Below are 12,611 nucleotides of genomic sequence, written 5' to 3' on the forward strand. Positions count from 1 at the left end.
ATAAGCAGCAGTGTACACAGTCCTCTCCTAGCAAGGACACAGAGAGTTAAGGAATAAGTAGGTAAGTGACAACTTAAAAATGTGGATCTTCCTCCTTTTTTTTTTTTTTTAATCATAATGACAGTGGTCACTGGGACAAAGAGAAAGGGTTGGGCCTCATTCATACTGTCACTCCTGGGTTCGGCTTTTCTAAATGCAGGAGAAGCCACCTGGGAAGTGTAAACAACGTTTGTACCTCCCAGATTTTTTTTGGTGCATTTAGATTTTCCCGCTTAAACCTTTTTACTACCAACATTTTTTTTTAATTAAAATAATAAACATGTTATACTTACCTGCTCTGTGCAGTGGTTTTGCACAGAGCCACCCCCGAGCCTCCTCTTCTTGGGTCCCCCGCTCCTGGCTTCTTCTGCTGTGTGAGAGCCTCTGCTCTTGTGCACATCTCTGGATCGAGATCAGGTGTAGATAAGTATTGGGGGAGCTAGGGGGAACATTCTGAAGGTTTTTTACCTTCATGCATAGAATGTGTGAATGTAAAAAACCTTCAGCCTTTAGAACCACTTTAAAGCCCCCTATAGGTCATCACTAGAGTTATCCGTGAATAGCCCTAGAATTCTTCCTCTCACTCCGTGCGGGGCGATATGTAAAGTGTAGTGCAAGCAACTTTTTCTTACGTGAGTGTGCTAACATTCATGTCTGTGCGTACGTAGGGCAGGTGCAACATTTATTTGGGGGAGGTATTCTTACGGCTTGGGTGTAACTTTTTTCAAAACGTTATATCGCGTAGGGACAAAAGTCCCTTATGTGATGTAATATGTGGTTCTTTTTTAATGAGACATTATGGGTCTTGTAGACTTCTGATGTCTCACCAGCCTTTCATTTAAGCGAATGAAGCGCAGATATCTCTGTTCCAGGGGTCACAGTGGGCTTTCTGGGGGCTGTTTTCTAATTGCAGCTAAAATGGCGTGATGGCTTAATATTCATCTTATTCGGTTCCAGGAGCGGCTGCATCCATTGCTGTTAGTCATATACTTCCCTGCTGAATGAAGTGGGAAAGCCAGTTGTATTACACACATCATTTATACTTTGGAAATGGTTAGAGGCAATGGATCCCTAAGTAATATTAGATATTATTCTTAAAGATGTTTAATGAGCTTGTTGAGTGCATAGCACTTTTCTGTGCACTACGTTGGGCAATATGTTTTTTTTTTTTTTTCTTTTTGTATGCATGTTTGTCTTTAAAATTAATAAACATATCTTTAAAAAAAAATAAATGTTTAATGAGCATAAGTTTGTGGAAGTCAGATTTTTCTTCTGATTTATACATCTAATATACACTTAAAGTGGTTGTAAACTCTCCCCCACAACTTTGTCCCATGTAAATCGGCATAAAAAAACCCTAATGAACACTGCTTGTAGATATCTCCTTACTTGCTTAGTATTGTTGTAATCCTTTTTGTTCTTTAGAATGACATCACTGAGCATGCCCATATCTCCCCTGATTTACGGCACAGTCTGTGTGCTTGTCTGTCTGTTATCAGGACTTCCTACAGCACAACACTGCATAATCACTCCGAGCTTCCTACTACACCCCATGTGACCATGTGCTGGGCATGGGACAGCATCACTGCAGTCTTAGCAGCTGAAGCTGCTAAGACTGACATAGGCAAACACTAGATAATCGGCACAAGTAAATACTATGAAATAAAACAAGTCAGCTATGAGCAGGGAAGCAGGGTTGCCATAGAAACGTTGGATTGAGAAGGAGGCTTGGTTAACAGTACAGGAAGTGCTCAATGTAAGGGCGGAAATACTCTACTGTGGACTCAGAAAACAATACTTAAGATGGCGCTGCCTTACCCCTGGAAACAAGTTTTTTTAAAGTTTCTTTAAACAGTACTTAATTTGCGATTTGGGCTGGATTACAGTGGTTATAGTTTGATGATTACTTATTATAATGGACTAAATGAAAAGAAGCATCAGAGTGGGAGAGTTTATTTCCTCTTTAAATAGAAAGTGCTCATCCAGCGAGCAGTCTGTCAATGAGACCTGAATGTTTCATGTACTTGTGCTGTCTGATCTCTTAAGAGACCTAATTCTGTTACATGACTTGGTGATACTTGTAAAATCTAAAAAGTGATGTATGATATATATTTGCAGATTCCTTCTACAGTTATCTTATACAGGCCCGGTTTTGGGAAGTTCACCTGCACAGCTGGACGTGGTTGAGACAAATTCATTTAAGCACCTGACACACCTTTCACTACGCTTCCAGCCAGCAAATGATGTAGAAGTAAAGACATACCTAGCAACATGCTTAAGATGTATTAAGGTAGTTCTCTAAACTCCTCATAATAGCGAGACATTGAAATTCTATTCTTTGTATTTTCTCCTAAAATTTTCTTTTTGTGCAGGAAGAAAAATGTGTATTACAGCAAGCATTGAAGAAAACAGAGGAAGATTTGAACCGACAGCTAGTCTGTGCTCAGCAGGTGGTTATTTTACTGAAAGGGATTATGTATTAAAAAAATAAATAAATAAAACAGACAGTAAAAATGAATATTTGGGATGAGTGTGTGTGAATGTTGCAGAACCCTGGAAGGATGCTCATGCAATACTGCTAAAACAAAACAGTCAAGTAATCAGTGGGCTTCTTACTGTTATAGCTGATCTGTAACTTCCTAATGTGTATAAGGAAAATGGCAGCAGCATTCTGGTTGAATATGTATTATTAATACCTTAATGATTTAGTTTAGTCTTCCTGCTAGCAATTTTTTCAAATTTAGGTTCCACTGTAAATATGTAGTTATTATAAGTGAATTGTCAGTCAACATGTATTTTAGTTTGGAGTAGAATGGGGAAGGTTCAGAGCTTCTATTTTTTTACTTTATTTTCCTTTCTCAGTGACTACACAGTAAGGGAAGAAAATTGAACCCTTATGCCGCGTACACACGGTCGGACTTTTCGTCTACAAAAGTCCGACAGCCTGTCCGACAGACTTCCGGCGGACTTTCGGCGGACTTGCAGCAGACTTTCTAACGAACGGACTTGCCTACACACAACCACACAAAAGTCCGACGGATTCGTACGTGATGACGTACACCGGACTAAAATAAGGAAGTTCATAGCCAGTAGCCAATAGCTGCCCTAGCATGGGTTTTTGTCCGTCGGACTAGCACACAGACGAGCGGATTTCGGGTCCGTCGTAGTTACGACGTAAAGATTTGAAGCATGTTTCAAATCTAAAGTCCGTCGGATTTGAGGCTGAAAAAGTCTGCTGAAAGTCCGGAGAAGCCCACACACGAACGGATTACCAGCCAGCTTTAGTCCGTTGGCGTCCGTTGGACTTTTGTAGACGAAAAGTCCGACCGTGTGTACGCGGCATTACAAAAGATTTTAGTTTAAGTTGGGCTATAAAGAACTGAAGGCAGTTTTTTAAATTATTCACACATAAGTGGCTCTGCCACTGAATGCTGATAATGATGGTTGGAGGAATATAGCAGAGCTCGCACGTGATTTCCTATTACTGTGCTAGCCTCTGCTTCTCCCATAGGAAAATAGTTCCCAGGATTCCTCTAGCTAATACCTCCGATCTGGCAGACTCTTTTTGCATAACAAAGTCTTGTTTGACAGCCGGGGTGTGTAATGTGAAAAACAGACTTGGCCCTATCAGCGTTATGTGACTTTCCCAGTGTTGGGCAGGTTGTTGTGTGCAGGGCAGAGTTAGGAAGGGAATGGGCATGCTCTTCCACCAACTAGACATAACACTCATACAGTCTCTACACACATTGGCCGACTGCACACCTAAATTGCCACCAACACAGTATTTTACAATTTCTACACCTTTGGTAGACTATGCACAATCCTTTTTATTGTTTTTGGAAGCTCATAGAACTCGGTTGGTTTGGAAAGCTGCTGGTCTACTGTGTAACAGTTTTTCTGTTGAAACATATATTCTTGTGTATTTACTCTAAGCACATTAAATTTTTCTTTTTTGTATTTTATGTAGGCTTTGTCTGATAAAATCAGTGAACTGGAAAAATTAAAAAATGACTCTTCTCTCAAGATTTCTGAACTACACAGCCAGCATACAACAGAGATTACAAGTGAAAAAGAAAAAGCTCATCAGGTAAAACAAAAGCAAGTCCCATAAGACCGATTCTGTTTGTATTACTGGGGATCATAATATGTTTGGATGTGTGTGTGGGATTCAGCCGGATACACCTGACATGTGCCAGATCCTCTCATGTTTCCTCTTCACTCATTGAGATTCTTGTTGGCTTTTTCCCTACAATTTCTCCTAGCTACCAGGACCCAGAACTCCTTCCATTCCTATGCCCTTCGTGCCTTAAAGCCTTTTGTGTGGGGAAGGAGTGCCTTAAGTAATTCTAGCTTTATTGCCTCCAGGCACAAGCTAGTCCTTAAAGCCCTGAGAATTAACTTCTATAACTCAATAGCACAGACCTACAGAGCTGCAAGCACTGCATGGGAAATCCCATCCCTTCAATGCTCCTCTCTGCACCCCTGTTAGGAAGTCACTACATTAAAGCCCAATCCTGTCACACTCTCAGAAGTAGCCCCTTCTCTCATTTTCTGAGTTTGGATTTCTCAACGCCACAGCATTTTTTTTTTCTTGTGTACTGAAGGGCAGGGGAATTACATTATTACCAGTATTCCAGTAGGTGAGGTTGAAAAAAGACACAAGTCCAAGTCCAACATCTGTTAATTCTTTAAACTTTGTGTGCTTCTGCCGCCTATTGCTCCTTTTTATTCTCCATTCTCAACTTTTTGCTGGGAAATGGGGACTAGCTGCTAATGTTATCCATCCAGTGGAGTGTTGAGTGAGCACACTTTACCGCCATACAGTGTGAAAAAAAACATCTTTCCACTGCTACTCCTGCTTGCAATACACCTCTTGAAATTTTAATCTTCGAACTGTTACTGCTGCCCGCCTACAGTGACTTTGGTCCCTTCCAGGAATCTATCCCTCACCTGTTACCAGATGCCTGGGTTTCAGAAGACCAAAACCTTCTTTCCCAAGGCGTCTTTCAGGACAGCACCTGAGAGATAGCGACTCCACCCACCGGATACAGGAAACACCTTCTTCCTCCAAACTTTAAAGGGAGGCGCCTCCCCACCATACCTCAGTTTTTGTGTTTCCTCCGGCCTGGAGGGAACATCTTTTTGAGGGGGAGTCAGGTTCTCTCAGGTGCTCCTGGGAGACGGGGCTTCCTTTCTTCTTTTCCTCCTTCAGGAGACCCGCTGTCCTCCCGGCCTACCCAAGCCTCGGCAGCGGTAGCAAACGGGCTCCTCTTCCCCTCCTGGTGCTCAGGGAGAGACGTAGACCCGGTGATCCGCGCGGTCGTAGGGCGGCGGTGCGCCGCCGCCATGTTTTTTGGCCGGCAGGTGCTGGCGGAAGTGACATGGTGAGGTCACTGGGTCAGCAGAAGCGTCATTTCCGGTGTGGATGCAAGGGGGGAGGAGGGAGGACAGGAACTGGCACCTACTTCCGGTCCGGTGCAGATGCACTATGGGAGTCCGGAAGCGGCATATAAAGCCACAAGTGAGGAGCTGCACACCAGAGATGGAGGACTCAGCGTCTGCAGCGGTGGGGACAGGCACAGGCGCCAGTAAAGCTCAGGTAGGAGCAGCAGTTTGAGTCTGCCTTTCTTCCTTTTCCTGGGTTTGGTCTATTTTCTTTTTTCTCTACCCCCTAGTGGCAAGGGGCCTGTCTGGGCACTAGAGGCTGACTGGTTTCTTCTTAGTGCACCTGTGGGTGATTCTTATGTAGCTGAGACCGGGTCTCACTAAAAGGTCCCCTGGTTTTTTTCCCTTTTTTTGTTTTTCTCTCACAGGCTAAAAGCTCTGACCCAAAAAAGAGATGTCCTTCTTGCAGGGCCAAAATGGGAGAAAATTGGAAAAAAGTCTTATGCAGTACATGCATCACCTCTTTAGTTAAGGAGGAATCAGCTTCAGTTTGTGATGACCTGGTTGCCTCTGTAAAGAAGGAACTATACGCCATGATTCAGACTTTTCGTGACTCTTTAGTTAATCCAGCTGCTAGTCAGCCATCGCCGTCTGAGGCTTCCCAGGGTTCTATTTCTATCCCCATGGTAGAAGCTTTACCTGAAGGCCCCTCTATGAGGGAAGAGCAGTCCCCTGCTCCTTCCGTTAAAGATTCGGAGGAGGAGGGTGAGGAAGCGGAGGTGGCTCCTTCCAAATTTAAGCTTTCCCTAGAGGAGGTAGACGGTCTCCTTAAGGCTATCCATGTTACACTTGGCTTAAGTAAGGAAAGGAAGGTGTTATCTCTTCATGACCGCATGTATGCAGGGTTAAATGAGCCTAAGGGGCGAACATTTCCGGTTCATTCGGTCATTTCTGACGCCATTACTAAAGAATGGCAAGATCCAGAGAAAAAGCCCTTTTTTTTCCAGAGCCCACAAAAGGCGCTTCCCTTTTGAGGAGGACCCTTCTGCTGTGTGGAATAAGGTGCCCAGGTTGGATGCGGCTTTTTCGCAGGTCTCAAGATCCACAGACCTGTCTTTTGAAGACATGGGGGTTCTAAGGGATCCAATGGACAAACGCATGGATCTTTTGCTCAAGAGATCATGGCAATCAATCATGAGCAATTTAAAACCAGCAATGGCCACAACTTGTGTAGCCAGGAATCTGGAATACTGGGTGAACCAACTTAGATCTCATATAGTGGCAGATTCCCCCAAGCCGGAGATCTTGGATTCCTTTCCTACCCTGATTTCTGAGGTTGCTTATATGGCAGATGCTTCGGCTGAAGCTATCAAAATGTCAGCTAGGTCTGCAGCTTTAGCAAATGCTGCGAGAAGAGCTTTATGGCTAAAAACCTGGCCAGGTGATACAGCTTCAAAGAGTAAACTTTGTGGTATTCCCTTTTCAGGAGACCTTCTCTGGCCCTGATCTAGATAATATTCTGGACAGAACTGCCGATAAGAAGAGGTCCTTCCCGGTCAAAAAGAAAAAGCAGACCCCAAAACGTCTTTTTCGACCTCAAAAAACTCAACAGCAACAGCAGGAAAATAAGTTTCAGGGCAGGAGGAAAAATTGGTCTGCGCAAAAAGCGAAGGGCAAAGGAGGAATTCTCTTCCGTCCTCCTTCGCAGGCCGAAAACTCACAATGACTCCTCTCTGCGGGTCGGCGGAAGATTACGAGAGTTTCTTCCGCAGTGGTCAGGGATAACTTCAAATCAGTTTATTCTGACCACTCTCTCGCAGGGTTATACTCTCGAGTTTTCCGGAAGCCCCCCAAGAAGGTTTCTGGTAACAAATGTTCCTCGAGATCCAATAAGGGCCCTGGCCATGAAATCCTCTCTGGAGGAACTGATGCAACAGGGTGTAGTAATCCCAGTGCCACCAGAAGAATGGTACGAGGGCTTCTATTCACATGTCTTCCTGGTAAAAAAACCAACAGGAAGATTTCGTTTAATTCTCAATTTAAAGCCACTAAACAGAGCCATCAAATACAGAAAGTTCAGGATGGACTCAATTTTCACCGCTAGAAATCTTCTGACTCCAGGTTGTTTCATGGCGTCAGTGGATCTAAAGGATGCATACCTGCATATTCCAATCTCATCCCGGTCCCAGAGGTTTCTCAGGTTGGCGGTGAGTTTGGAAGGCAGAATTCAGCATCTGCAATTCAGAGCCCTACCCTTCGGGCTATCATCCGCACCCCGAATTTTCACCAAGGTAATGGCAGAGGCCCTAGCTCCGCTGCGTCTTCAGGGAATCGCAGTAATTCCTTACTTAGATGATCTGCTATTTTTCGCCCCCTCAAGAGAGGAATTGAGGAGCAGTTTAAGCAGAGCATGCAGCCATCTGGAGTCTCTAGGTTGGATCCTAAATCTCCAAAAATCTTCCCTGGAACCATCTCAGGAGATTCGGTTTCTAGGGTATATAATAAATTCGGTAAGCCAAAGAATTTTTCTTCCTTCAGAGAGGAAAGGAAAGATTCAGGATACAGTGTCTTTCTTGCAGACCAACCAGCAGCTGACGGTGAGATTGGTCATGTCCGCTCTGGGTGTTCTGACTTCGTCAATGCCAGCTGTTCAGTGGGCAAGACTACACTTCAGACATCTGCAGGCTTTTCTTCTGAGATCTTGGGATCACAATTTGGAATCCCTAGACTCAGAGGTAAGAGTTCCAACCCAAGTGAAGAGGTCACTATGGTGGTGGAAAAGACAGGATATCCTATCGGAGGGGTTAGTCTGGGCCTTTCCAATCGGAAAAAGGCTGACAACCGATGCCAGTTCCTGGGGTTGGGGAGCCCACCTAGGAAAGGGTTTCACGCAGGGAAACTGGTCCAGGAAAGAGGCGACAAAATCCTAAAACTGGAGGGAGCTCAAGGCGATCGACTTGGCTCTGAAGTCATTTGCTCAGGGGCTCCGGGCCCAGCATGTTCAAATACTAACAGACAATGCCACGGCCATGGCTTATATAAACAGGCAGGGAGGTACAAGGAGCGAATCGCTGCAAGTACTAGCCATGAGCATTCTCCGATGGGCAGAAGGACACTTGCTGTCTTTATCAGCAGTCCATCTAAAGGGATCCCTGAACAGGGTGGTGGATTTCCTGAGCAGAAACCCCATTCAGGAAGCGGAATGGTCGCTGAACCCAGAGGTTTTCGCCATGATTGTCGAGAAGTGGGGGCTGCCAGAGGTGGACCTGTTCGCCTCAAAGGAGAATGCCTTGGTTCCGCAATTTTTCTCCCTAAGCAATCACGACGGGTCACTAGGAACAGATGCCTTGGCGTATCCATGGAGATTCCATCTCTGCTACGCTTTCCCCCCATTCCAGTTAATTCCCTTAGTGTTAAGGAAAATTCAAAGGGAAACGGTACCGGTTATCCTAATCACACCCTTTTGGCCAAGAAGGGCTTGGTTTTCAACCGTTCTGAAAATGGCGGTCAGGCCTTATTGGCATCTGCCCCTCAGGCACGATTTACTTTTTCAGGGTCCAGTAAATCACCCAGAGGTAGCCACTTTGGCGCTCACAGCCTGGTATCTGAGGAGCAGCTCTTAAGGAGCAAAGGTTTTTCCAATCGGTTAATCTCAACACTATTATCAGGTAGGAAAAGGGTGACTAGAAATACCTATTCCAAGGTCTGGAAGGTTTATAACACATGGTGTAATTCATCTGCCCAGGACCCAGGGAGTCTTGTTACCATTCTGGAATTTTTACAGGTTGGTGCTGACAGGGGACTAGCAGTTAGTACCTTGAAGGTGCAGGTAGCTGCGCTAGCAGTGTTCCTAGAAAGATCTGTGGTCTCAGATCCGTTGGTAACCAGATTTTTCAGATCCCTTACGAGATCCAGACCAGCACCACTTAAGTTGTTTCCCAAATGGGATTTGTCGATAGTCCTTCAGTCTTTAACAAGGAGTCCCTTTGAACCTTTGGAAGAAGCGCCACTCAGATATCTCACTTTTAAGTCTGTGTTTCTGATTGCCATGGTCTCTGCACGCAGGATCAGTGAGCTTAATGCTTTATCAGTTAAGGAACCCTATTTTTCTATCTTCCCAGACAGGGTTATACTTAGAACAGATCAGAAATTCTTGCCAAAGGTAGCTTCAGTACAGAATCGTGTTCAGGACATTGTACTTCCGACCTTCTGCCCCAACCCAGTAGGGGAGAAGGAGACTTGTTTTCACATGTTGGATGTTAGAAGAGTTTTGTTATGTTACTTGGAGAGGACAAAACTCTTTGGATGTTCAGATTCTCTGTTTGTGCTATTTTCGGGCAACAGGAAGGGTTGCCAGGCTTCTAAAATTTCTTTAGCAAGGTGGCTGAAACTAGCCATTTCAGAGGCTTATTCGCATGCAGGTGTGTCTCCACCAGCAGGAATTTCTGCACACTCAACAAGAGCGTTAGCGGCCACTTGGGCAGAGAGAGCTGGTGCCACCCCTGAACAAATTTGCAAGGCGGCAACATGGTCGAGTTTTCACACATTCGTGAAACATTACAGGCTGGACCTCGCATCTGCTAATGATCAGGCGTTTGGCAGAAAGGTCCTGCAAGCTGTTGTCCCGCCCTAAGGGGGTAACTCTCTGTTATCCTCTCAGGTGCTGTCCTGAAAGACGCCTTGGGAAAAACCAAGTTAGACTTACCGGTAACTTGTTTTCCAGAAGTCTTTCAGGACAGCAACATCCCGCCCTTTGGTATTGTATATACTATGCTGTGACTAACGTATGTGTTTATGTGTTCCAGCTGGGGCCGGAGGTCTTCTCTACTACAACTGAGGTATGGTGGGGAGGCGCCTCCCTTTAAAGTTTGGAGGAAGAAGGTGTTTCCTGTATCCGGTGGGTGGAGTCGCTATCTCTCAGGTGCTGTCCTGAAAGACTTCTGGAAAACAAGTTACCGGTAAGTCTAACTTGGTTTTTCCACCTCAATGAGGACACTGTTCTGCCGCAAAACATGACAAAGAAATTGCCTTCTACTGTTGAGATGTGTCTAGGACTCTGAGTCTGCTTGACAGCGACAACATTTTTCGCTATTCCCTTTATGTGCTACCTGGAGGACTTGTAGAGTACACCCTGTTTCCTGCTCCTCCATTGCCAAGTGAATCGGACAAATCCTTTCCAGGGATAATAAATTACACAAACCAAGAAAAGGCCAATCGCCCTGATAAAGAAAATGCTACCAATCTATTGAGATAATAGCAGAAATGAATCCACCTCCAAACCGTGTGTGAGAAGTTTAAACTCATTAACTGGAACCCCTAAGGAGCAGTGGGGTTCCCTATAGCCAGCAATATAGGAGAATTCTCAGAAAACTCTTAGGCAATCATACTCAGGAAAAAAAAATAAGCTTCCTGATGACGTGTACAACACAAAATGCTTAGAGGCTGCTTTTACGTCCCTTGCTGATGTAATTTCCGGTCCTATTGGTTTCCACATCCTCAGGCTTTGGAACGCATGCCATGGCTGTCAGGATGGCATGCAGCGGTACCTAGGCTGTCTATGTTGGTGCTAGCATTTAGCACTTTATAATGTGAGTCGGCATTGTTACAGCTAGCTGCTTATATCCCTATTAAGCTTGTTTACGCTATGATCCTTCTTATGTTTTTTTTTTTTTTTTTGTTTTCCTGAGTATGATTGCCTAAAAGTTTTCTGAGAATAAGAAATCAACATCTCCTATATTGCTGGCTATAGGGCACCCCACTGCTACTTGGGGGTTCCAGTCGATGAGTGGTGGGTTTGAACTTCCCATGCACAGTTTGGAGGTGAATCATCATTTGTTTTATTTCTAACATTATCTATCTCAATAGATTGGTAGCATTTTCTTTATCACAGTGATTGGACTTTTCTTGGTTTGTGTAAGATTGATTATAATTGTAACCTTTTTATGAATTATTGGTTGAAAGATATGAACCATTAAGATCCAAATGTATCATTTATTATAGTAGGTGTGCACACGAAATTACCCATATATGAGGTAGGGCCACACCTTTTATGCATACACTCTTATTATTCCAAAGTGGTTCACTCACTTTTTAAAGGGGCAGCTTCTCTCATCTATTTTTTAGTCACTGGTTGGCGCCATTTCTTGTCACTTTATATCACATAAATCCTTTCCAGGGCCTACGCCTTAAAGAAAAGGTTTATTTTCAGTTTGAGCCCATTCAACCAGGGACTGTTGGTGCCTTGTGCTTTTCAGCATCAAACATCTGTATCGCAGATTTCTGAGGCGGCCACCTGCTCCACCGTTCATATGTTTTACAAGTTCTACCAGGTGGATCTTCAGGCCTCAGCAGATATGCCCTTTGGCTTCAAGCTGTTATCCGAGTATTTTTTGGTGCCTTAAAATATTGTTTCTTTTGGGCCTGTTGGCTGTTCTATGTTAAAGTGGATGTAAACCCCATTCATGAAATCTGACCTGGGCACATATATCTGTAGTGTTTTACTTATTTCTCTCCTAAGTCCTGTGTTTTTCTGCTGCTCCTTTCCTCTGTTATCAGCATTAAAACTTCTGACAAGTTCTCTAACACAGGAGATAAAAGCAGCTGAAAATTTGTGTTGGGTAGGGTGCTATAAATTAGCAAAGAGTTTGTCTATTCACAGCACAGCTCTGCAAGTTTCTTCGTTCCTCTGCCTACAGTGCCTTGAAAAAGTATTCATACCCCTTGAAATTTTCCACATTTTTGTCATTGAAATAAATCCTGAAATTGGAATAAATTATGAATATCCGAGGGTGGTCATGGATTCCCTCTATTCCATAAATGTATTAATTTGTCTACTCCTATAATTAGCTAGTCTATTAAAACTCTGATCACATGTTACTGTTTATCACAATAATATAAGATTAGCTATGAAAACAAGCACACTGCTTAATAAAACGTCTTTTTTATTTCCCAAGAAAATAGGAAAACGCTAATATGAAAATACTAAAGAAAGATATTACAAAGCATATAACAGAACATATAATACAAGAGCATCAAAGATGCTTATCGCACGGTCTCCTCGGCTGGGTTCAAGATGATAGAGAGACATGAGGCTCAAAAAATGGTACAGAAGGAGCTCTCTGACTCGTTCAGCCCTTTTATACTTCATACGCCATCCAGACCCAACCCCATTGCATCCCATCTAGACT

At 43.9% G+C, this 12,611-nt stretch overlaps 1 protein-coding gene across 2 annotated transcripts in view; it reads left to right on the forward strand.

Moving 5' to 3' along the window:
- SASS6 (SAS-6 centriolar assembly protein) overlaps window positions 1-12,611 on the forward strand; it is a 139,557-nt gene that overhangs the window by 54,675 nt on the left and 72,271 nt on the right. For both annotated transcript variants that reach the window (XM_073593047.1, XM_073593049.1), the window contains 3 exons: window positions 2,158-2,329; window positions 2,412-2,489; window positions 4,007-4,126. In XM_073593047.1, the coding sequence (XP_073449148.1) occupies window positions 2,158-2,329; window positions 2,412-2,489; window positions 4,007-4,126 (370 nt within the window). The remainder of the gene's footprint in view (window positions 1-2,157; window positions 2,330-2,411; window positions 2,490-4,006; window positions 4,127-12,611) is intronic.

This window comes from Aquarana catesbeiana, linkage group LG07 (genome assembly GCF_042186555.1).
Source record: "Aquarana catesbeiana isolate 2022-GZ linkage group LG07, ASM4218655v1, whole genome shotgun sequence".
NCBI classification, from domain to species: Eukaryota; Metazoa; Chordata; class Amphibia; order Anura; family Ranidae; genus Aquarana; species Aquarana catesbeiana.